Here is a 26,034-nt window from a genome sequence, read left to right as displayed (position 1 = left end):
AAATAAAAATTAAAAACCAATTGTTCAGAGAACAATTGAAGGTCTTTCCACCAGTAAAGATCTATTTTGATATTAAAAATTAAACTTCAGTCTAAAGTGTCAGTTCTGATGGCTTTATGATGTAAAAATATGAATTTAAAGCAAAGGTCAAAATCTAAAATGTCCTATCAACCTATGACCTTGACCTCAATATGAAGGTCACAAACCAAGGACTTCAAATCAAAAGACCCTAGGTCTTTAATATCTTTGGTTAATGAGTTATACCACTTTACGCATAATTCTAAATATAAGATGGGCAAAAACTCCCATTTATTGTCTACGCACCCTTTAAACCAAAATTTAGTAGTGACGACATGTCGCAACTAACAATTAAGTAAAAATAATTTGTCGATATGTTATATGGTTTTTGATAATAAGTGAAAATAAGCCAAAATCAAAAATTTAGAATACGACCTTGACCTAATGTTCATATTTTGGCACCAAGGACCTTATGATTTAACAGTTAGAAATGCATATCACCTAGATCAAATGAAAAAGGGGGAATAACTCTCATATGGAGTCTCTGTATAGCTTCAGTCCAAAAAGCCAACCTAATCCTGAAGATGTAACGAGCAATTTGGTAAAATAAATATGTTCCAAAAATCTAAGCGACAACTTATGAAACAACCCTACCATGCAAGAAAATAATTTGGTGGAAGAAAAAAAATTAAAAAATAATCAGAACAAAACCAATAGGTCTTACCACGGAAAGGTGGAAAGACCTAATAAAACCTACGGACTAAATATAAAATTTTGCTTCTACAATTATGTCAAACCTGTAATGAATGTTTAATTCAGGTTTAATTGATTTACTTTCTAATGTTTTTTTTTCATATATTTCAAATTTTGAAACAAACTCAAAAATTGAAATTGCTCAAATGCAACTTTGAAATAAATTGTCATGAAGCAATACCAATGAGTGTTTGAATGAAATGATCAAAACTTAAATGCATCTACTAGCAATAAAATATAATATATAATCTTTCATAAAATCTGCAATTAGCTAGCTTTTTTCAAAAAACTAAAAAAAAGTAAACTGCTGATAAAAAAGGTGCAGAGTTGGATTAAGAGAGATAACTTTTTTAATTGGTTATGTGTTGGTAATAGTCAGTTTCATTGATGCTTCTTTTTATAAGCACTTACATGATCCAAATGTAAAATAATCTCACAGTGCTTCTTTGAAGCTTAGAATTTGTTTTTGAAAAGAGTTATAGCTGCGATTTTAAGAGTTATGTCCCTTATCCTAGGTATATAACACCTTCATAAAATTGCTACATAATAAACTATAAACTGCAAGGAGCATGTACCCCTCACTTGGCATCAGTGCATAATATTGTGTCAATCAAATAAACGCCAATATTCTAAACCTGTTTACAAAGAAGGATAATTGGAAATATTGTTTAAACAAGAATCCCTTGTTGGGTTTAAATTGACCCATTAGTTTTAAAAAAACCATTTGAAAGCTTATAGTAAATAATGACAGATGCCAAGAAATGATCAACAAAATATAAAATAAAAGTATCTTAATCTAAGAAAGTAGAATAACTCCATGCATTAATTTCTTAAATTAAAATTAAATAAAATTGAAAACTTTGAATGTCATTTTACTTTGACGTTTGATCAAATCAGACTTGATCTATTACTTATAATGTGCTTTTACATTTTGTTGGCGTCACCGTGTATATAGACTGCAACAAGCATATATAACAGAGCAGTAGTCAAAAATCTGATTTTATTCAGATTGGAGTATAATTATACAAATAGATTATCAATAAGAAATTAAAACTGTAATAAATGAAGATAGTATTTCTGGGAAAAAAGTTAGATCATGAAAGGTCAATTATTCACCAAACAAGTGACATGCAAAAGAGATAGACCATTATCTGGTTTATCATAATTATTAATTAGGTCAAAGGTTAAATAAAGCATGGAGAAAGAAGAGAATTCTCTAGCAGAAGTTGGCATGGTAACCAATGTTGTGGAACTTACATCTTGATATTTGTAATTCTGTAAAAAATAATAATATACTCCAAAATATAATAAAATTATAGAATAGTTTTTAAAACATTTTTTTTCTTTTTGTTTCAGATAATCTATTATTAGAGGCAAAATAAGCCACTGTTTTAGTATAATCCAAGCTGGTGGGATATGCAAAATTCTATATTTCATATAAAATAATTGTTTAAACTGTGAAAGCAAGCTGATTTCATAATGTGTTGGTATGGCTTTTCTACTCTATATAAAAAAATAGACATAATTTTATTTTTACTCCAAAGAATACTAAACCATTTCATGTTATTACATTGACAATATTTTTGAACTACAGGATTCACCACAGAAATATATATTCCAGCAAATTGAGATTCAAAAACAATTCCTTGCAATTTTGACTTTAAAAGATTTACATACACTGTTACAATGTAACAGTAAATTCTAGACTTCTTGATATATATAAGACATTACCTCCATTAAGAGATTTCCCTGTAGTTGTGTAACAATTTTCCCACGGTTATCCTTGACTGGAGCACCTCCTCCTGACCTGCCAAATGGGTGGTATAAAGGGAGCACCTCCCTGTTGACCCTCGTTAACTTTTCCTGAGCATTCATAGATCTGCCTATATCATCATAGCTGTTGTTTCTAAATGTGGGCGGAGCTGTAAATCAAATAATCATAAGAATGATTGACAGGTTTAGGGTTCTCAGTTGACAGGATTGTAATAGTGGGGCATCAGATTTTAATATTATTTGTTTGTTCTAAAAGTCAGTTATTCTTTAAATTCTTATTTCAGGTTATTAAATAATCCATGGGGAAAGGAATTTTATACAGGAAAGAACAATTATTATTTCTACGGCAACTTCAGGACTATAAAAGACATGTTGAAATGTGGAGTTTTACTACAGTAAGATTCGAGGGTTGATTTATTTTAGCAGTAAAATTTTTTAAAGTAACATTAATATTTGTACATGGAATAAAAATCTGGGATTGGAGCTTTGAAATTACATATTAAACTGGATCGGAAATGTTTAGGCAATCTGGCAATCCTAAAGGAAAGGTGTATAAAAAACTTATATGAATTTTAAAAATCAAATTCAAATCAAATTATTAATAAAATTTTGTTAATCAAACTAGGAAAGCTTTATATTAGGCAAAATATCAAATAGTATAAGAGTGAAAGTGCTGAGTAGAGAAAGGTTAAGTATGACAAACAATTAGTAAGAACATCAATGTAGCTATGGATTGGATTTCACACCTTTCATAGCTTAAGGCTAATGAAATTAAGTTAGACTACTTGGAAACTTCCCTTATTTAAAATTTTCTTAAAATAATGTTAACAAAGAGTAAAATTAACTGAACTTGTACAAAGTTTCATTTCAAACTCAAACTTATTTAGACTGTGTCAATCTGATACTGAAAGTGGATGGCAGGATTTTTTGTTTCACTGCACTTATCTTAAAAAAGCCTTTCACTTAAAAGCAAGCAATTGGTAGAAAATGTTCACAAAAAAATCAATATGAAAAGATGAATTCAAACCGAAACTTTGGTCAATTGCTTGAATTGGTATTGCAAAAGGTCGAAGTTGATGTTATATAAGCACAGTATATCATTTCATTTTGAAATCAGGAACTATATTCTATCATACTCTGTCTATCTATATAATTAATCTCTATCAATGTCTGAGTTTGTAAAGCGAAATTGAGTAAAAATTAACTAAAAAATAAAAGGGTAGATGTCTTTGTGCATTAGAAGTATGCTCATCAAAAGTGGAAACAAAAGCATAAGGGGAGATAATCTTTACATCAAGAGGGGATAATCAACTCAGAACTGGGTATAAACTAATGGTTACTACAAAGATTATGATTAATTAGGCAGCATTTTTATTAAAACTCATAATGTTATTAATTTAGTAACTAGTGTCCTGTGTAAGTTTGTTCATTGGATTTTTGAAGTTTTATGAATAAGAGCTATAAATGAAATTTTACTACATTTTTGTTTTTGTTTGTATTTTTGTTTAAATATTGCCCTTCATAGATATCAAAGGACACTAGTTACAAAAGGTTAGCTCAATGGAAAACATCTTACCAGAAATATAATTTGGTACTAAAATAGCAAGATAAATAGAGATAAATAAAATAAAGAGATAATAAGCGGTTTAGTAAAAAAAAAGGGGAGATAACTAATAAAAGATAAATAACACAAGGAGATTAAAGAAGTTAAACATGCAAGTATTTTTCTATATTATTGGTAACTATAACTAATAACATGCAATTAGCAGAAAATAGGAACTAGGGATGAAATAAAACTGTCATCTACCCATCAATTAATGGATACAATTTTTTCTGTAAAGGATCATTTTTTAAGCTTTCAAACATTTACATTTAAATTTTTGCTTTCCAAGTTTTTTAATGTAACAAATTTCTCCACAAGAATATCACATATTTTTGTTACCTTCATATGGTCAAAATGACATAAACTGATTAATTTGAAATTTTCGAAAAAATAATTAAAACAAACGAAACCGAAATATATAAATTAAATATATCTTTAAAAAGATGCTTAATCTTTTTCCAATCTATTTTTTAGACCCACTAAGATGACAGTTTAATTACAGAGATGTTAGCAAAAGCAATATTAACCTGTCCAATTACCTCTTCTGGGTGACTCCATACTTGGCATTGGCTGTAAATAAACATCAAAATATAACATCTAAAACATAATACAAATATCAGATTCAGATTGATGCAGAATAGAACCAGATGAGAATGAAATGAGAGAAAGACAAGAAAGTAGATGGCAATGCAGAAACTGAAAAAAAGATTTGGTTTTCAACTTTTGTCTCTGCAAAGAGTAAAATATTTTTACAACTTTTATCATATTGCCTGTATAATTGTAAAAAAGTTTTGAGATTGAACATATTTTGAAAAGGTCTGCCTTTTCTACAAAATTTTGAAGAGAAAACCATTATAAAGAAAAATGAGTTATGTTTAATAAGAATGTAAAAAAGGCTGAAGAAAGAACCTGTTGATTATTTTGAAGAACCAGTAATTAAACAGATAAGGCTAAAAGATTAAAGTCAAGTTTGAACTTGAAGATAATGTAAAGCAGAAGGGAATCACTTTTTCCTTTGCTCTTCCCTGGTCCAACATTGAAATAGACAGATGATATGCCTGAAACATTAGTATTTCAGACTCTTGACACCAAAGAATCATGGAAATACCAAAACTAGACTTCAAAAACGAAGTATTTACCTTCTGACAAGTTCACCTCTTGATATGCCAGACATATACATGTTAAATATTGACAAATGAATCAGAATTGCACAGATTTATATATAAATGGTTGAAAAGAAAAAAAAAATTTTTAACCATTCAAATTCCGAGAATATAGGAGCAAAAAAAATCAAAAAATATCTTTACCTACTGTCTTGCAACTGTTGAAATGTTTCCATTAACATTAACCCCAAACTGTATGACATAACACACCAGATACCTTTGTAGATATATTTCGTTTACTGATTTTCAAAAGCTATCATTTTTTTAAAATCAGAATGCATGACTATTTTTAAGAAAACTTCTGAATGGTTTGTTTCCTAGGCAAACATCTGACATATCGTCCATGAACATATGTACCTCATTCAACCCCATGTCCCAGCCCACTCAATCCTTAATACATAAATACTTGAACTCACCTCTCTAGCTGTTTGGCTATAGTTTGGTAAATAATATTTTTCATTTTCATGTTCACCATAGCCAGGTAAATACCTTCTTTCCCGTAAGCGTTCAGTTTCACCGTACCCCGGACCATGATCCTGTTCCCAATCATTTTCATAACCATTGTAAAAGTCACCCATTTTTTTCTACTACATATTTATAGTGAACGATTTCAATTGTTTGCAACTAGGATTTTAAAACATGTTAAACTATAGTAACAAAAAATATCAAATTACAATCACCTTCTTTCATTGCATTCAATACACAAAGTTCATGCAATATTAATTTTCTTTTTGTAGTTTAAATAAAATATTTAAAGTATTATAACCATTCATTACATTGTAAAAAATAAGTGAACTAACAATAGAGTTGTCCATGCTAAAATTATGATAAAAATATCTTAATTATTTATGTACTTTTTTCATACATATCACATTGACCTTTATGAAAAAAAGGTACAAAAAATTATATATAATAACACTGGCTTATCAAGGGAAATAACTGTGTATGCAACATACATGGCACTTTAAAAATAAAATAACAATTGCTACAACCTTTTTCAGTATAACCTAAAAATAAAATGCAGCCCTACATATTGATAAATCTATGAGCATTCTATCAAAATTTGATAAAACCTGTATATTAAGACCACCTTTTTATATCATGACAAAATTCAAACATCTGTATACAACAACAAATCAGTATTTCAGGGAATAAAGTAGTGTCTTCACTTTCATGCTGCTATAAAGTGGTCACAAAAGCCATAATACAACATATGATTATACCCCTTTGCAATATATTTAATATAAAGGATCAAGTGTTGGAAGTTATCAGTTCATGCATATAAGTTTCAATCAGTCAGAGTGCAAGTATGGATTTAACATTCATATTAAACATTCACATCTAAAAAAGTGCAGGTTATAACATCCATATCATAGTGCAAGGTCACCTCTGAAGGGTCAAGGGTCAAGGTCATTGAATGTCTGACCACATTTCCATCTTCATCATAGTTAGGATTTCCTGCCCCTTTGCCAAATCCAAAAGGGTCAGAACTTCTCCCTCCACTTGATATTCTATTGCCCCCATCGGGCGTTCTATTTTGTGTTCGATTTCTATTTGCCATAAAGGATAAGTCTGACATAGGTTTTGGACGTCTAAGTTGATTCCCACTTTCATCAGTCATACCATCTGGTGGCTTGTAATATCAAAATCATTTTTCACATTTCAAAGTACAAAATCGTACATTTAATTTAGCATAATGTAAAATTATTTTTATCTTGTCAACATTATAAAAATTTCTAAAATGAGTAAAAATACAAATAGATTTTCTATTCAAGTTTTTCATCTAAAAAAATTATTCAGGTATAATATTTGTATCATACATATACATACATGTTAACACAAAACATGCATTTACAAACAAATATAAAGTACAAAATGGAATCGCTTTCCTTCTTAATCTTGATTCAGATACTTTTTTTTAAACATTTAAATAAGTAATAAAAAATGTTTTGGAATATTCTCTGATTTTGCAATTAAATTTCACCAAGGATTTATTTCATAATAATTAGGTATTTTCATATATTCATAGATTGAATATTAACTGTTGAAGCTTTGATCTTTAAAATACTTCTAGAGCCTCAACTTATTGACACTTGGAGTGATTTGTTATATAATATACAAAAAATAATTACTGTTTTTACATTTAATTAAACAATTTATTTTTTCAAAAACATATAAAACACTTTATCCTTTCTTTTCCATCAAATATCCAAATTATATAAAAATCCACAAAATACCTGCTAAAAAGGGAGACAACTCTTGCAATTAAAAACAGACAGATAATTATTGGATTTACAAATATAAGTTACAGATATATATTTTGACATTCATGCAATTTAGATGTATTCACCCTTCTGCTATCCAATGTTGAAACTTTCTTTTTTATGTTTCCTGTTTCATCATAATTGGGGTTTCCTCCCCCTTTTCCCCACGGATCAAAATCTCCCTCGTTGCTCGGTAACTGACCGTTAAAACTCGGCTTGATGTCAGGAGTTTGACTACCTCTAGCTGATGGTTGGTTCCCTGATGATGGGTCAAAGTAAGTCTTTTTCTTTTTCTCTGTAGGTCCATTGTCTACAGGCTAACGGTATTAAGAATGATATCAACACATGCACATAGCTGTCATTTTGGTTTAATACTAATCCTTTACAATTGTTGAAATAAAAACTGGTTAATAAGACATTATCAGATTAATTTCTTTACCAAGATATGTACAACTTTTCTTTAATTAAGTGATCAACATGTTTTTCTTTCAATTTTTTTAAAAGAATACTTCATTTCTTAACCACAATAAAGTAGAACAACAGAATTAGAAGTAACATTGATGCCATCTGAAATTGCTCAACAACGGGGGGTACATGCACGAGCAGAATACATAGCAACATGTTACATTTATGTGGGCTGACCATCACAACAACTAAAAAACAAGATTTGTGGTTAATATTGACAAAATACAAAGTCCTTACAAAATAGAAGAAAAACAGAAGAAAAAAAATGAATGATACAGAAAAAGAAATACAAGTAAACAGATAAAGAAAATAAACCAACAAGAATGTCATGCATTTATCCACAACTAATACAGGTAACATCAAAGAAAAATGAAAGTTCAAACAAAATTTAAAAAAAAGGTTCTTAGGAAGCTCAAAATAAATACCCCACTTCAAACTAAAAGTTGGAATAGTTCATGGAAGCAAACAAATAATTCAGAAATTATTCAAAAAAAGTCTAAAAAAAATGATAAAAAAATAGGGATTTCAAAACATGCTTATTTTGTAATCACCCTTGTTGCATCCAGTGTTTGACCTCTAGGTTGAATATACCCATCATCATCTCTGACAGGATTTCCACCACCACTCCCCCAAGGAGTATAATTTTCATCAAAACTGGGTAGCTGTCTATTTAAATTTAGTTTTATATCTGGTGTTTGTTTTCTCCTTGGAGAATTGACTATACCTCCTGCTGTTGGGTCATATGGCTTCTTTTTCTTTTCTGTACTAGGGCCGTCTGCTGGCTGTTAAAGTTTTGAAAAAGTTGCCTAGTATTTTAATCTCTTAACTTTTTAAATTCTTATTACAAACTATACACTGCATGCACACCAAGGCCTTATTTAATGCAAAAAATATATTTGAATTCATAATTTTTTCTTTTTAATAAATTTAAATTTTAATAAATCATCAATAAACAATACAACTATGTGCAATTTTACCATTATTTACAAATGTATTACATTAACTGGTCAATGTTTATTAAAAAATCAATTGTTTTGCCTTTACAGCTTTCTAGTAGACTTGTATATATCTTTGAGTATATCAGACAAAAAATGTCAAAACATTAAAAAAGCACATCTAATTCAAAATAATTTAAAAGGTAGAAATAAACCAACCAACTAAACAAATGAAAAACAAATTTGTTCACCAGTCACCCAGAACAAAAAAATACAGAAAAAAAAGTGAATAATCATTTCATGCTCTTCAGATTTAACATGAATATAACCCCCAAAAAAATTATAAACAAGTAGTCCAATAAATCGGAAAGAGTCCACTGAATATATACAGATTTACAAAGACAGCCATCACGTAATTCAAGAAAGTATTAACATTAACAGAGTGAATAAGACAATCTGATCATACCTACAGCCTCATGCAGAGCTGAATATTACATGAGCAGATATGAGACAACAAATATGATTACATGTACAGTGAAGTGATAATTGAAGATGTGTCTACAGTAACCTTGTTTTGAAAAGACCTGAAGTGAAGTTCATGAAATGAAGCTGAGTCATTCAAGTAAGACTTTTAGAGACATATAATACAATAAAGGTGCTATGTTGTATCAATGCCTGGCAAAATAACCTTTGTGAAAGAGATTATAGTAAAAGAAAGATAGAAAGATTTTTCTTCAAATCATCAGTGATATTTAGTGTTGCTTTGCTGTGCCCTAAAGTAACCTTATTTGTATCCAATGTTGTAGATTTACGGATTGTAGTTCCATCAGATGCTCTCTGAGCATTTCCATAACCTTTCCCCCATGGACTCTGAACTCTTTCCCTATTCAGGTTAGAACTGTTAGGACTCATTTGCCCATCTTCTGGTGTTGTTTCACCTCCATATGCAAGTGATGATGGCTCATATGACCTAGTTGGTCCTTTTAAATTGCCTATAGGCTGTTATAAACATAAAAAGCTTTTTAAATTGAATTGATTGTACTCTCAAAGTGAACTTCTATGGTGAAATTTACCCTAATTACAAATTTATTTTTAAAAACAGATGTTTAACATTATAGTTTTAGAAAAAAAATTATTGATAAAATATTTAATAGCAAAGAAATTAAAATATAACTTTATCTTGATGACTATAAAGATTGTGTCTATTACAATGCCGTGCAAAGAACTTTTATCTTCATGCTTCCAATAAGGAAAGTATGATAGTAATTGTCAAAAAAAAAAAAGACTGAAAGTTTCCATGCAGACATGAATTTTGTCACCTTATTTGCATTGAGAGTAGCCATTTTTCTTGGAACATTTCCTAGGTCATCCCTTTTGGGATTTCCATAACCCTGTCCATATGGAAAGTAGTCCTCTTTGTTGTTAACAGTCGGTCTGTTGGAATGCAACTTAATTTCTGGAGTATGGTTCCTTCTTGGAGAAACAATGAGTCCTTGAGTTGGATTGTAAGTTCCCTTTTTTCTCATCTCTGCATTGGAACCATTTGCATCTGTTGGCTATTTTAAAAGTGTACTATATTATTGAAAGTGTTTTTTTCATCTTCTTCTAAACCCTTATATTTCTTTTACTTCATGAATAGATTTGGATTACAAAATGAATGAAGTTTTTAAAAATATATACTCTGATTTAAAGTAAAGGAAAGAAAACAAAATATAAGTATCTTTGAAAATGTTTTAAATTTTTCTGGAGTTCTTGATTTCGAAACACATCATTATCATATTTTTTTACATTGGTATTTCAATTTAAATCTTGTATGTCATATTTTTCCTGAGTGCATGAACAAATTCAACACACCAATTGTGTATAACACATTCATGCAAAGGTCTTATTTCTCGAAATAATTCCATCATGCAAAAACACTTTCTGAAGTCATCCCATAATGCAACAGAAAAATCCACAAGTGAGACATAGAAATAAATTACTTATACAAATTATCCTCAAAATAAAATATAAAATAATCCCTTAAAAAATAACGGAAAAACAAAAGAAAATAATAAAGAAACTAAAATTCCTTGAACTTAAAACAAAAATTATAATCCATGCCAACACTAATTTGCTTTTCACCTTATTTTTATCAAGTGACATTGATTTCTTTGCAATGACATTTCCTTCACTGTCATACTGTTGGTTACCAACCCCCTTCCCCCAGGGACTACCAGGACGGAATGGTATCCTCATGTCTCTGTTTATATTGGTTTCTGGGGTACCTTCTCTGGCTGTAAGCTCTCCAAACTATATAATCCAAATAACATTTTTTTAAATATATTGTAAGGCTTTTTTCCTTTAAGAGCAAATTTTTAAAAAAGAATAACAAAATATAACTATTGCAATTGGAAATTTTGCATTTTTTATACTCTTTTTTCTTCAAATTTGTGAAAAATAACAAGTCAATAATTATTTAACAATTTAAAGTTAAAACCAAACACTGTTAATTCACTTTGGTCTTGTAATACTTGAAAGTGCAGTTTTATGACTGAAAAACCCTAAATGGAAATGATTTATTAACGCGGGCTGATTTTATGATCAGCCAACACAACATTGAAGATGGTGCTGTATTTCACCTTTTTCTTTTCTAGCATAGATGATCTAGGTTGTAACTTTCCATCGTCATTCCTCTGTGGATTTCCAATGCCATATCCCCAACGAGGAGAGCCAGAATTGTTTGACCAGTCAATTTTGTTTTCATGGTTTAGACTGACTACCGGTGAAGCTGTCTTATCACGTTTGATGACTTTGTCATTAGGCACTATATTTTTCCTCATTTTTGGACTAGAATCCGTTTGGTCTTTCGGCTGTTTTGCAGCAAAAATATCAAAATCATAATAGATTGTCTGACATCATTGTCAATATCAAACTAATTATTTCAGCATATCGTTATCACCGCTAAATGATTCTTGATTGAAAAACTAAGTTGTAAAAAAATCATTTGTTTCTCTCTATTTTTACTAAACATTAACTTACATGTACAATGCTTTAACAGTTTCAAAATTAATATTTTTATCTGTCATCAAATTTTTTTGAAAAAAAATACTCATGTTCAACTGAGTTTCTCAAAGAAATCTCAGCATTATATTCTAAAATAAGAACTAAACATGTTGATATGCCTTTGCTTAATTGATCCCTACTTACAGACAGTATTTACAAAGAGATAAAGTTACCAGTCTACATAAAAGAGAGTATTTTGTGACAGAAACAGAGGGTGATATTAAACAATCATGCAAGTATGAGGTAATGCACTCTTTTTCATGATGCATTATCACCGAAATCAAAAACCAAGATTGTGCTGACCTTTGATAGATTCCCTTACATTTATTGCCCTGTACAGCACTCTAGGCTATTTCGTGGGGGAATTGGGAAAAGGCTGAGAGAATCACTGACCTTTTCTAGATCTCAGGAAAACTTGCAATTGTTATCAAGATGGGGTTATTTTTTTCTTTAAATTGCAAATCATAATGCTTAAAAATCTACATAAAAAATAATAATTTAGGAACAGGACGAAGGTATTTATCAATATTTTTTTCAAGTTAAAGGGTGACAAAGATAGAAAATATTGTGCAATTTACAAACTTGCAAAACAACAAGTAACAGGTAGAAACTGTGCTTAATCTTATTTGCATAACTTATTCAAGCAATGAGGGATAATTTCATGATCAAAAAACTTTTTCTTTATGAGGCATTTCAAGCAGAAATGTTCAAATCTGTTTTTATTTTAACAGAGTATAAATCCTGAAAGCTTGGCAAAAGTATGAAAAACAAATAGGCTACTTTAGCCTGATTTTACTATATTAAACTGGAAGTTTACAACAGACATTATTTTTTTAAATAGACTATTATAGAAATCTATAGTATCTTAATTCAGTCGTGTGCAAAATTTAGCATTCTCAGAGTACATAACAACATTTTTTACAATGGCAATATTGTCACCTTGTTGGTATCTAAAGTAGATTTCCTCCCCTTTACATTCCCATTCCTGTCTCTCTCTGGATGGCCATAACCTTTGCCAAATGGGCTATAGCGTCCAGTAGAAATACGATTATCTCTTGTAATATTTGTTACTGGTACCCTATTTTCCTTTGATTTTACACTATTTGGGTCATTGTGCTTGCTACTTTTATGGATAAAAGGGCCAGTAAAGTTGGACTGCAAAACAATGAATATGGAAAATATGTTGATACAAAATATCGGTATGAAAAAACATATATAATTTCTAAAAACATGTTACAAAAAAAATGTCAAATGAAACTAAACAATATAAGGGTTTTTACAGTTATGTGAACCTGTATACATAGTATATACTTCAATACATTCATGGTTCATCTTTCTATAAAGTTTATATTTAAACATACAACATACACCCAGTATTTATAAAAAATAATATTTATTGTAAATACAATTAAAAACAACACATTGAAGTACTATCATGTTCATATCAAAATCCATTTCCCTCAGTTAAATACAACAAAAAACAATATTGTTTTGGTTATACAAGGTTAAAACATGCAAATCTATGTTAAGTTTCTATTTCCCAACGTATTATATCATTTTCAAACATCAAGACAGCATGCAATATGTCTGAATAACAACTTTTACCCCTATTATATAACACTCTTCACCGAGTTCGCCACAAAGCAAACTATCATCTCAGACAGAGCATTAATTTAACTTAACACTGAAAAAATATTATAAGCTTTTTCCTCCCCTTTTGTCATGCAAATCCAACCAATTATAAGATTTTTAAAAAATGTGTGCATTTTTCACCTTTTTCTTGTCCTTTTCTAGTGCATTTGGACGTGGCTTGACCCTTCCGTCAGCCAACCGGTCTGCGTTCCCGTACCCTTTTCCCCAGGGGTCATATGTGTCCTTCTGAATGACAGAGTGAAAGAAAGAATAAAGAAAGAGAAAGAAAGAAATAGAAAGAATGATATAATGATATTCAACATACAAAACAATCATGTGTAAAAACAAAAATATATATATATATACTTTTAAAATTCTTACATGTTCATATGTAAGAATAAAAATAAACTTGCTGCCATCAGGGCACTTGGTCATAAAACTTTACTCAGTTCTTGGAGTACAATACTTCCTGCTCAAAACACCAAATCCAGTGTTTCGATTGGATAATTCTGAGTTTGGATACAATAATCATTTTCCAAATCTTTATGACCCCAAGGCCTGATGCACCATTTTAGTTATAAATTCATTTCATTAAAATACTTCAGAAGGAACTAATATTAGGGTTAAAGATAAAAAAAAAAAAGAGTTATTTTTCAAAACATGCTTTTTAGTTTAGTTTTAATTTCTACTTAATTTTCTGTGTTCAGATTATTACTTTTCCCGCGAACTTCTTAATTAATCTATTACTGACTTTATTAGCTTAACACAAATTGTCTCATGCATTGTATGAGGTATTATCTCATGCTCTTACCGATGACAAGGAAGTACCACCAGAAGTTGAAACGATGCTTAATTTACCAGAAACACTGGTTTTTGAAGTGGCAGCACTAGATTTCTTTGATGCCTAAATAAGCATTTCAAATTACCATATATGTTTTTGCTATAATTTTTTATTTACCATATCTATGAAATATTCAAAATTAATAAAATATTTCTTCATTAATTCAATTATAAATATTAATAAAATTATAATAATGAAACTTACATATTTTATTTGTAAAAGAATATTGTTATTTTCTTCATCTAAATATTGAAAAGTAGTTTAAATATATATTTTTTTATAATAATTCCTAATTTTATAATAAAAAAAAAGATGATTTGTTACTTCAGTTCATTATTATAAATGAAATGCATGCTTGAACTTACTTTTTGGGGTGATTGTGGTTTACTCATCTCTGTTGATAACCCACTGATTTTCTATATAATCAATAAATATTATATTCACTTGTTTTCAAAGACTACTTAATTTTTCAAACTAAGCAAGTTCTGTTTCTTAAAACTATTTTATGCATTAAATTAAATTCATAAAAAGATAAAAGCCATGTTACACAAGTTTTCTGATTTTCTTCCCACTGGAAAAAAACCCCACTTCAAAATGCTGCAATTACCTTGTGCAATCACTTACTGGACATACTCTCAAGTTATCATAAGGGTCTAGTTTATGTTTCAAACAGGATAAGGACTAATTCTTTGTAATCAAACCCAGTACAAATATAAAATATATATAGAAATGTTTTACGTTACCTCTCTTCTCTCTGTGAATGATTCTGAAAAATGTAAAACACAAAACATTAATATTTAAGCCTTGCAATGTTTTTATTAATTTAAAATATTTACATGAAAGGAAAAACTGTCAAATTGTTATATCTACAGTGCTATTCCCTGTCAGAACAGCTTTGACTTATTAAATGACAAACATGGTAACTGTGAATAATTAGTGAAAAATGAGTTATTTAATTATATACATATTGGTAACAAAGATATGGTATGGTGTGATAAGCTTAAAATATCCATCATGTCTTTTAACCAATAAATGGATGATTCTTAATTTTGTCTTACCCATGAGGTTTTTTTTTGACAATTTTTCATTGATCATTGGTTATGTTCAACTGAAGAATATAAAAAAAGTACAACAAGAGAAGAATATCCTTGTACAGCTTTGTAATGCAGTATGCGTTTTCAGCTTTACTTGCTTTCATCAACGTCATTATTAAGTCTCTCGTATGTAGTTTTCACATTGGAAATCATGCCACATCCCATCCCCTTACTTTCAATATACAGAGAGGAAAAAAGGAAAGAAATACAATGTCGTAAATGTATTTTAGAATACTCAGTACTTTGTTGATTTGTACAGCTAAATGACAACTACTAAGGTGTCTAATAATTGACTGAACAGATCTTTAATTGGCTGCCAGCGATGTGGCTTAACAGTACTGAATTGACTAGTGGATAAATCTGAAAATTGATTAAAAAAACTTCCTAATATAAGTATTTCAGGACCTGTTCAGATCAAAACGGCAATTTCAGTTCAAAATTCGTTAACTAGAGAGCTAGACAGATTATTATATGGAGTCTGGGACTGTGAGACTTACTTCTGGCCTGTATTCTCAACATTTCTAGCGTGTTGGTGCAATGGTACATCTTTTTTTTAGTTATAATGCTACCTGTGGTTACAGAAAGAAAGAGAGAAAGAAAGAAAGAAAGAAAAAAAAACAAGAAAAGAGATTAGTAATGATAGTACAGAATGAAAGAAACATATCTGAATAATAAAGGACAAAAGGCAGGGGAGAATTGTTTGGTTGTTTTTTCCTGGTAGAAACATAATACCCCTAGACATGATTTTTTTTTTAGAAAAAACACAAAAAAGCAGAAATAGTAAAAGCTACAAATTCCTTTACAACAGAACTAGGGATGAACCAGAAGTTCACCAGAAGGGTAAGTCATTCTCAACAGAACTAGGGATGAACCAGAAGTTCACCAGAAGGGTCAGTCATTCTCAATTTTGCATTATTTGGCTTATCTACCAAATTGATTTTTTTTTATAATAATAACTATCTCATCATTTTTATTATTTCAGAATGAAATTTATGAACTTCAAAATAGATAATTTCAAACAGTTATGAGCATAAAAACTATTGTATTGGTGTTTAACGACAGTGATTTTATGAAGTCCAGCTTGCTGAAATGTTACCAATTATTTTTCTATTACAACAGACCAACAGTTTCTAATCAGAGGCTCTCTGGTTTGCAGAATAGAGTTAGATGTGAAGTACAAAGTATAAAACTGAAAAAGACTAAAGAGGCAAGCTTAGAAGACGAGAGATATAAAGAAAACATGTTATATGATAAGAGAAAGATAGTTCAAATTGTCTAGAAGCATATAGTACAAGACATTATAACTGTAGATTTTGATAGCTAACAGAAATGCAACAATTACTTTAATAAAAAAAGCAGAAATACATTTATGGCAAATAACCAATAAAAACTTTACTGGGAAGAAAACAAGATGTAGGGTAAACATTTATGACGAGAAGCAATCAATTTTTTTTTTTTTTTTAGAGTTTTCATCAACGCAACACCCATCTTGTCCCAATTTTATAAATAGTCAGACATGTTTCAATAGTTCCAAAGTTAACAATACATTGGCTGGTTTTTGGGGCATTAATTACCAGATATATGTAAAGGTGTATCGAAATGCTAAGCCTAATATATTTATAGAACCTTTTAGATTACATAAATAATTTGATTCATATTAGAAAGATGGCCAGCACAGTTCCACTGGTAGCATCTAGTTTAATGAGGTTCTTTAATTCCTTTTTGTTTTATTTTCAAACCAATGTACTCATTACATATTCTGAAAGTTTGGTGGTAAATATGGTAAATTTTAGATAATGCAAAAACAAATCCCCAAAAACTTAAAGCTGCCTATAAGTACCAAGAAACAAATATGAAAAAATGTCTGTACCTGAAGTAGTTCTGTTTGGAGCTCCTCCTCCGGGCTTTCCAAACTGGTCAGTTTTCAACTATAAAATAAATAAAATGTTATACATTTTTTTACATGTACTTTGAAAATAACTGTCATGCAAATTTTATTTTCTATTTCTGGCTATTGTAATTTTACTTTTGTCTATATCTGCTCTTAAAATATAAGTGATCATAAAATATATCTTTATACATATGTATTTGTAAAAAATAATATTGATTTCCTTTAATATTGGATAAATGTATTTATAATATATGCCAAAAGATAAACATTTGTCAAAGCAACATATATTTTATGACTTTTATTGCTATTCAGTGGCGGATCCAGAAATTTTCTTAAGTGGGGGCCCACTGACTGACCTAAGAGGGGGCCCGCTCCAGTCACGCTTCAGTGATTTCCTATATAAGCAACCAAATTTTTTCCCAAAAAGGGGGGGCCCCCCTGGCCCCCCCCCTAAATCCGCCTCTGCTATTCTTCATCTGACATTTACTGTGCAGTCGACAACGATACCTAATAGAACTGATACCTTGACTAATGATTAAAATTTGTTTTTGAAAAAAAGGGAACCAGTACATAAATAAAAAAATATTTACAAGTAGTCATTTTTATTTAACATGTTTAATTGTAATTATCAAATCCAAAGTTGAAAATATGGACTGATTGTCTTAATCAAGAAATATATATTTAGCAAATAACTGTTTCAATTTCTAATGAATATGGACAAAACTGTTCATAACTATTTTTATTGTTAGGCCACGGTTTTTTAATTTGTTGGTTTACGGATTTTCCCCATGAAAAAGTCGGGTCGGTCGGTCGGGAAAAAAAAGAAAAAAAAATATCTTTCAAGACAGAAAAAAAATGCAAAATAAATATACATTTCACCATTCTAACAAAATGTTTTTTTATGCTATTTTGTCATCATTTCAAATTTTAGTTCGATGAAATATTCTTGCTCAGCTGTCATAAATATCGCATGACATTGTCTAATAATTTGCTGTAAAAAAGGGGGGTGTTCACAGACAAAGACGAAATTAAATCGTCTTTTCACACACAAGAAAAACAAATTCGCGTAGCTCTTAATCAATTCCAGAAAACTTGGTGAGTAATGATCCTCAAAAACAAAAACTGATAAAGAAAAAAATGTAAAAAACGTCTTACGAAAATAAGTTTCAACACACGTGTCAAAAACGTAATAGACTCGTCCACGGAAAAAACGAGAATATCGGGTTTATAATCTAGTGTCATGCATTCCCGTTTTTTATCCAAATGGACGATATTTTTTTTTATTATTATCCATGAAACAAGAAAATTCTAAATGACTTGTTGATATTCAGAACTTTTACTTCCAAGGTGCTTTCCACCTGTCCACATTTGGACAAGTCTATTTCCATGAGATTATGCATCTTACGGACTGATGACAAATAAGGGAAACGAACTTATTGTGTAATGGGTTTTAAACACAGATTTCGTTCCGCAAAATTATTTGCGTAAACGACATTTCAAGGTCAGTTATAATTGATTTGTCTATTTTTAGAAACGTAAACTGGAAGTTTTATTTTTTCACAACAGAGAGTGTTATCAATTTTGTTAGTGATTCATGCATTTCATTTCATAAAAAAAGAATCATTTAATTATTTTTCAGGGATAATGTATTTGTTTGGGTCGGCGGGAATAAAAAAGCATGAAAAGTCAATTTTATTTTTATTCTAGGAATCGGCAAAATCGGGTCGGCGGATCCGTAAACCAACAAATTAAAAAATCCTGGCCTTATCATTAAATATAATTAAGAGACTGTATAAAAAATATTTCTATCTTTAGTTAGATAATTCAAAGGTCAAAAAAGGTGATAGTTACCAGATTGTATCATGCAAAATAAACAAATAACTATTTCCTTTTTTACTGAATATTCTAAAAGGAATTTTTTTACTGAATATTCTAAAAGGAATGGTATCTAGAAAATTTAACTCACTAATCCCTTTTTGTTAATATTACAGTCAATGGCAGCACTTTAACATAAAATTTAAAAGAATTTATATACATTGTAACAGAAATAGTAATACTACTTATAAATCAATAATTTACTTTAAAAATGATCAATATAAATAAAACACAATACCTTTGTTTCAACTTCCATTTTAAGAGAATCTTCCTATAAATATTGCAAGACTAACTCCAAGTGAACAACACAAACACACTAAATATTTGTTTTAATATTTTGTTATTATTAACAAACATTACAATATAACCAAACATGTGCTGACATGATTAATCTTTCATTAAACCATTGAGATAATCCCCCATACAACTAATGTAATTAATTTCATAATTTTTCAACCCATTTAATTAATTCACTAACTTTGATTAATGAAGTCTACTAACTTTTTTCATTGAATAAAATACGTAAAAAATAAATATAAAAAAATATATATACTATTTTATAACTTGAAATAAATTTTGTAATAAAAGCATTTCAAAGTTGTTTTTAATTAAAAATGTGCATTTTTTAGCACATATGGATTGTAAATTTTAGCAAATCTTCACATGGTTATAAATTCTTGTAAATATATATTTAGTGTTAAACCCTTATTCCAAGTGGGGGTGCTCTAATATGAAAGGAATCATACAAACATTTATAGAACAGACACAGTTTTATGCCATTAAAAACTTTAAGTTACAATTTTAAGTAACTTTTAAAATAGTTCTTGTGTATCTTAAATAGATTAGGAAGAAATAAATAATCAGTATTTTTTTTTAAAATCCTTTTTTTAAAAGCTTTAATCTATTTTAGGCCTTTGAATTAATCCACATATCATTTATGTATCAAGGGTAATAATTAAATTATGTGATTTTTTGGTGTATTACTTTAAGGAGGAAAAGGCACACAGGAAGAGAAAGGTGGAATGAGGTATGACAGCACCCCTTTTTTTTTAATTTCATCTCACGCAAAAAAAATCTTTGTTCTACCATTCCCCAAATGTGAACAAAAACAGCTGAAGGACACCTCCGGGTGCGGGAATTTCTCGCTACATTGAAGACCTGTTGGTGACCCTCTGCTGTTGTTTTTTATTTGATCGGGTTGTTGTCTCTTTGACACATTCCCCATTTCCATTCTCAATTTTATTCTGATAACCCTTTCTAAACATTTTTGGAAAAGCATCAGTCCCCATGAAAAAAGAAACAAGATGGCTATTGTCAGCATCTCTTTTGTCAAAGTAAAAAGCACATACCTCAGATGGCACAACATGCATTTAGAGTGTGAAGAAATATCCCAAAAACTGTCTCAGTGCTGTTAATATAGTGAATATAAATCTCACATCTATTTTTTCATTAAATGAATACTTTACATTTACCGTTTCCAATTCTCTCTGTAAGTTATCTAATCTATCCTCTTGTCGACGTAATTCTTGATCATTTTTCTGTTTTGCTGAAGAAAAATGTCATATTTTATATGAAAAATATCAATGAGATGACAGTCAGACAACATTACAGCGGATTCTGCTGAGTGGGTAGCCAAAGGTAATATCTTTGGTTAGCTTGCTTGTTAGCTGAACCGTGAAGTCATTGTTAGCTTAGGTAAACTACCCTACTTTAAGAATAGACTAGTCCAACAGAAAACCAGTCTATCTGTCTGTTGGACTATGCTACTTTGAAAGCAGGGTAGTATACCTGACCTAATAATTACTTCACGGTTCAGCTGACAAGCAAGCTAACCAAAGATATTACCTTTTGCTACACACTCAATGTAATCCGCTGTAATAAAAACCCAAAGAATCAACTAGAGTTTAACATGTGGTCTTCAAGACTTCAACTATTTTATTTGTATTTATATTGTATTTTTCTCTGAAGACTTGTATTTAGTATCTAGAAAATAAAAGTATCTATCAACAAAGGAACATTGTTTCATTTATTTTCATGGTAAATGATAAAAAAAACTTTTCTTTTACAAGATTTTAGAATCATTTGGTGTAAGAGTATGGTTAATCTCAAAGATATATTTTTATTTTTGTAAGCGGACATTTCATAACAATGTTTTTGTTACCATAGTTTGTTGATCCAAAGCTTGCCATCAACTTTTCTAATTGTATTTACCATGACCATTTTTAAGTACCAAAAATAATTTGCATATAGATTATCAAATGATTTTATTTGCAATTTTTTGCTTTCCCACTGTCAAGGTATGCATGACATATATTTAACAAACAAATAATTCTAAAGGGAAAAAACACACTTGGTACATTGCACTGGAATCAGGTACAATCAGGGGTCATAAGTATGTGTGATTTATGTTTGTTTTAAAACTTTATCATCCATACATATAATATTTAATCTTTTTTTTTTGTGGCGGATTGATGTTTGAGGTCCAGTGACAAAAATTACAGGTGCATTATTCATATCGTGTAAATGTGATATGAAACTTTGTGATTTCTATCAAGACATTGTACCACAAACATTATAGCCTTTTACCTAATTCTTGATGGTGTACCACAAACATTATAGCCTTTTACCTAATTCTTGATGGTGTACCACAAACATTATAGCCTTTTACCTAATTCTTGATGGTGTACCACAAACATTATAGCCTTTTACCTAATTCTTGATGGTGTACCACAAACATTATAGCCTTTTACCTAATTCTTGATGGTATCTTTCTTGCTCTCCTCTATCTTCATTATACCGGAAACGTTCCTCAACAGCTTGTCTATCTTTTTCCTGAAACCGGATCAGCATATCTCCAATGATTGATGTTTTAATATTACCAGACTGAGTTCTTAACGGAGCTCCTCCTCCAGGTTTCCCAAAAGAATCAACAAAGGGTCGATAGATGGGTCGATAGTAAGGTGCATGCTGAGAGTGAAAGAGAAGCAAAGAAACGAAAAGAAAGACATGAAAATGAAATGATAGATGTGCTGCAAAAAGAAAGACAAAGTGGTTAGCTAAGAAAAAAGAATTGCAAAGCAGATAGAGAAAGAAAGTGTTGAAGTAGTTGTGGTTTGGACAGTTTTTGTTACAAAAAAGATTTTTAAAAAAAATCCGAAATATAACTCTAAAAAATATTTTTTTACAGAACTTACTAACTAGATTTTTACCAATTTCCAAACAAATGATTTGGATTTGGAACATATGATAACAGTGTTAATTCTTATATCCTTTTCAAAAACAACCACAACTACAGTCAACAAAAGTGTTAAGAGCAAGTGTTATGTAAGTATGAAAGAATAGCAAGAAAGTCAGTGAGTAAAGAGAAAGTTTGGATTTTTTAAGTTGACAACAAGAAATACCAGCCCCTTGAGCTCATTAGCAAACCCACAAGAAATACCAGCCCCTTGACCTCCATTCGCAAACCAACAAGAAATACCAGTCCCTTGAGCTCCATTAGCAAACCCATAAGAAATACCAGTCCCTTGAGCTCCATTAGCAAACCCATAAGAAATACAAGCCCCTTGAGCTCCATTAGCAAACCCATAAGAAATACAAGCCCCTTGAGCTCCATTAGCAAACCCACAAGAAATACCAGCCCCTTGACCTCCATTCGCAAACCAACAAGAAATACCAGCCCCTTGAGCTCCATTAGCAAACCCATAAGAAATACCAGCCCCTTGAGCTCCATTAGCAAACCCATAAGAAATACAAGCCCCTTGAGCTCCATTAGCAAACCCATAAGAAATACCAGTCCCTTGAGCTCCATGAGCAAACCCATAAGAAATACAAGCCCCTTGAGCTCCATTAGCAAACCCATAAGAAATACCAGTCCCCTGAGCTCCATTAGCAAACCCATAAGAAATACAAGCCTCTGGAGCTCCATTAGCAAACCCATAAGAAATACCAGCCCCTTGAGCTCCATTAGCAAACCCATAAGAAATACCAGTCCCTTGAGCTCCATTAGCAAACCCATAAGAAATACCAGTCCCTTGAGCTCCATTAGCAAACCCATAAGAAATACCAGCCCCTTGAGCTCCATTAGCAAACCCATAAGAAATACCAGCCCCTTGAGCTCCATTAGCAAACCCATAAGAAATACCAGTCCCTTGAGCTCCATTAGCAAACCCATAAGAAATACCAGCCCCTTGAGCTCCATTAGCAAACCCATAAGAAATACCAGCCCCTTGAGCTCCATTAGCAAACCCATAAGAAATACCAGTCCCTTGAGCTCCATTAGCAAACCCATAAGAAATACAAGCCCCTGGAGCTCCATTAGCAAACCCATAAGAAATACCAGCCCCTTGAGCTCCATTAGCAAACCCATAAGAAATACCAGCCCCTTGAGCTCCATTAGCAAACCCATAAGAAATACAAGCCCCTTGAGCTCCATTAGCAAACCCATAAGAAATACAAGCCCCTGGAGCTCCATTTGCAAACCCATTCTTCAAAAGGATTTTGTTTTTGTTATTCTATAGTAGTGATTTTTAATAAATTTCATGTAAATAGTAACTGTTCTTTGCAAATTTTGAATACATGTAACAGTAGATCTTTTATAGAAAAAGAAAAATTATCTACATATATACAAATAACTAAATGCTGTTGAGATGCTATTTAAATTCAACCATTCAAATTTGACATAACAAATCATTTTGTTATAAATAAAATAATAACAGTGGTTGTTATCAATATCAAAATAAAAGACTGCTATTAGGATACCTCTTCCAAAATATAAGAAAAAACTCTCAATCATTTCTGATGTTTCTTTGTCAAATACTGCCACATATACTTCAGATTTTTAATACTATTTCCCAAACTTTTCTAGAGATAGTTTGATAGAGGAATGTAGGATTTGAAATGAAAGTAAAATTGTCAAGAATTTAAAAAGAAATATTGAAAAAAATAAAATTGAAGAGAAAAATTGTTGTGGAGAAGGAGGTTAAAATCTAATATTTTAATAAAATTCATATGTGGCCTATGCTAAATGTAAAACTTTGTTTTAAACTGATATGCTGATGAACCAATTTAACATTGTTTTTCATGACTGAAACATCAAATATCATTGATTATTATCTACTCCATAACACAACTCATCCCTTTAATATATATAGTAACCATTTCTAACACTAAAAACTAACATTAGTATACTAGTATAAAAATGAAAAATGTCATTTTACCAAAAATGTCTGAAAAATTCTATGTAAATCTTCTTACTCATAGTAACAGCAGGAAGCATATACTTTTACCAAGTATACAGCCCTATTTAGTGATTTGTGCCATATATGACTGGCTTTGAAAATGTTCAATTGGCAAATTTTTATAAAGTGCAAGAAAAACTGAAATCTGATTGCCAAAGAATTTTGATTTAATAATAAATATGAGAAATCATATGAAAAGCTGGAAGAAATTTAGTCACTCATGCATGATGCAAACCAGATATTGTGATGACTAATGTTGAATAGACCTTGTCAAGCATGGCTGAAGTTAAATGGACCTTGTCATGTATGGCTAATATTGAATGGACATTGTTAAATATGGCTAAAAGTTAAATGGACCTTGTCATGCATGGCTAATATTAAATGGACATTGTTAAGTATGGCTGAAGTTAAATGGACCTTGTCATGTATGGCTAATATTGAATGGACATTGTTAAGTATGGCTGAAGTTAAATGGACCTTGTCATGCATGGCTAATATTGAATGGACCTTGTCGAGCATGGCTGAAGTTAAATGGACCTTGTCATGCATGGCTAATATTGAATGGACATTGTCAAGCATGGCTGAAGTTGAATGGACCTTGTCATGAATGGCTAATATTAAATGGACCTTGTCAAGCTTGGCTGAAGTTGAATGGACCTTGTCATGCATGGCTAATATTGAATGGACCTTGTCAAGCTTGGCTGAAGTTGAATGGACCTTGTCATGAATGGCTAATATTAAATGGACCTTGTCAAGCTTGGCTGAAGTTAAATGGACCTTGTCATGCATGGCTAATATTGAATGGACCTTGTCAAGCATGGCTGAAGTTGAATGGACCTTGTCATGAATGGCTAATATTGAATGGACCTTGTCAAGCATGGCTGAAGTTAAATGGACCTTACGGTGACCTATAGTTGTTAATGTCTGTGTCATTTTGATCTCTTGTGGACAGTTGTCTCATTGAAAATCATACATCTTCTTTTATATACTTGTCAAGCATGGCTGAAGTTAAATGGACCTTGTCAAGCATGGCTGAAGTTAACTGGACCTTGTCAAATGGCTAATGTTGAATGGACCTTGTCAAGTATGGCAAATGTTAAATGGACCTTGTCAAGTATGGCAAATGTTGAATGGACCTTGCCAAGTTTGGCAAATGTTGAATGGACCTTGTCAAGTATGGCAAATGTTGAATGGACCTTGTCAAGCACATCTATTGGTGAATATTTTGACCTTGTCAAGCATGGCAAATGTTAAATGGAGCTTGTCAAGCATATCTATTGGTGAATATTTTGACCTTGTCAAGCATGGCAAACATTGAATGGAGCTTGTCAAGCATATCTATTGCTGAATTTTTTGACCTTGTCAAGCAGTTGAATTGACCTTGTGAAGCAAATCTATTGGTGAATATTTTAAAAAATGAATATGCTGAAATGCATGCATTTCTA

At 30.6% G+C, this 26,034-nt stretch overlaps 2 protein-coding genes across 51 annotated transcripts in view; both read right to left on the bottom strand.

Annotated features, from left to right (window-relative positions):
• LOC139512077 (trichoplein keratin filament-binding protein-like) overlaps window positions 1-26,034 on the bottom strand; it is an 88,404-nt gene that overhangs the window by 18,833 nt on the left and 43,537 nt on the right. For 17 of the 50 annotated variants that reach the window (XM_071299423.1, XM_071299430.1, XM_071299437.1 and 14 more), the window contains 7 exons: window positions 22,103-22,184; window positions 20,825-20,898; window positions 17,457-17,514; window positions 15,236-15,258; window positions 4,687-4,717; window positions 2,503-2,693; window positions 2,029-2,046 (listed from right to left, as the gene is read on the bottom strand). In XM_071299423.1, the coding sequence (XP_071155524.1) occupies window positions 2,029-2,046; window positions 2,503-2,693; window positions 4,687-4,717; window positions 15,236-15,258; window positions 17,457-17,514; window positions 20,825-20,898; window positions 22,103-22,184 (477 nt within the window). Of the gene's footprint in view, window positions 1-2,028; window positions 2,047-2,502; window positions 2,694-4,120; window positions 4,139-4,674; window positions 4,718-13,792; window positions 13,898-15,235; window positions 15,259-16,083; window positions 16,156-17,456; window positions 17,515-20,818; window positions 20,899-22,102; window positions 22,320-26,034 lie in introns of all 50 variants that reach the window. The other 33 variants (XM_071299402.1, XM_071299406.1, XM_071299404.1 and 30 more) reach the window with 19 other exon arrangements.
• On the bottom strand, window positions 5,890-12,453 carry LOC139512081 (uncharacterized). The gene is made up of 7 exons (XM_071299457.1): window positions 11,596-12,453; window positions 11,099-11,266; window positions 10,294-10,530; window positions 9,758-9,973; window positions 8,591-8,821; window positions 7,661-7,891; window positions 5,890-6,943 (listed from the first exon to the last, which is right to left on the bottom strand). Exons 1-7 carry the CDS (start codon window positions 11,794-11,796, stop codon window positions 6,638-6,640), a joined length of 1,590 nt encoding a protein of 529 aa, XP_071155558.1. The 5' UTR covers window positions 11,797-12,453; the 3' UTR covers window positions 5,890-6,637.

The sequence above is a fragment of the Mytilus edulis genome, chromosome 2 (assembly GCF_963676685.1).
Source record: "Mytilus edulis chromosome 2, xbMytEdul2.2, whole genome shotgun sequence".
NCBI lineage: Eukaryota > Metazoa > Mollusca > Bivalvia > Mytilida > Mytilidae > Mytilus > Mytilus edulis.
This window is presented reverse-complemented; position numbering and strand designations above follow the sequence as displayed.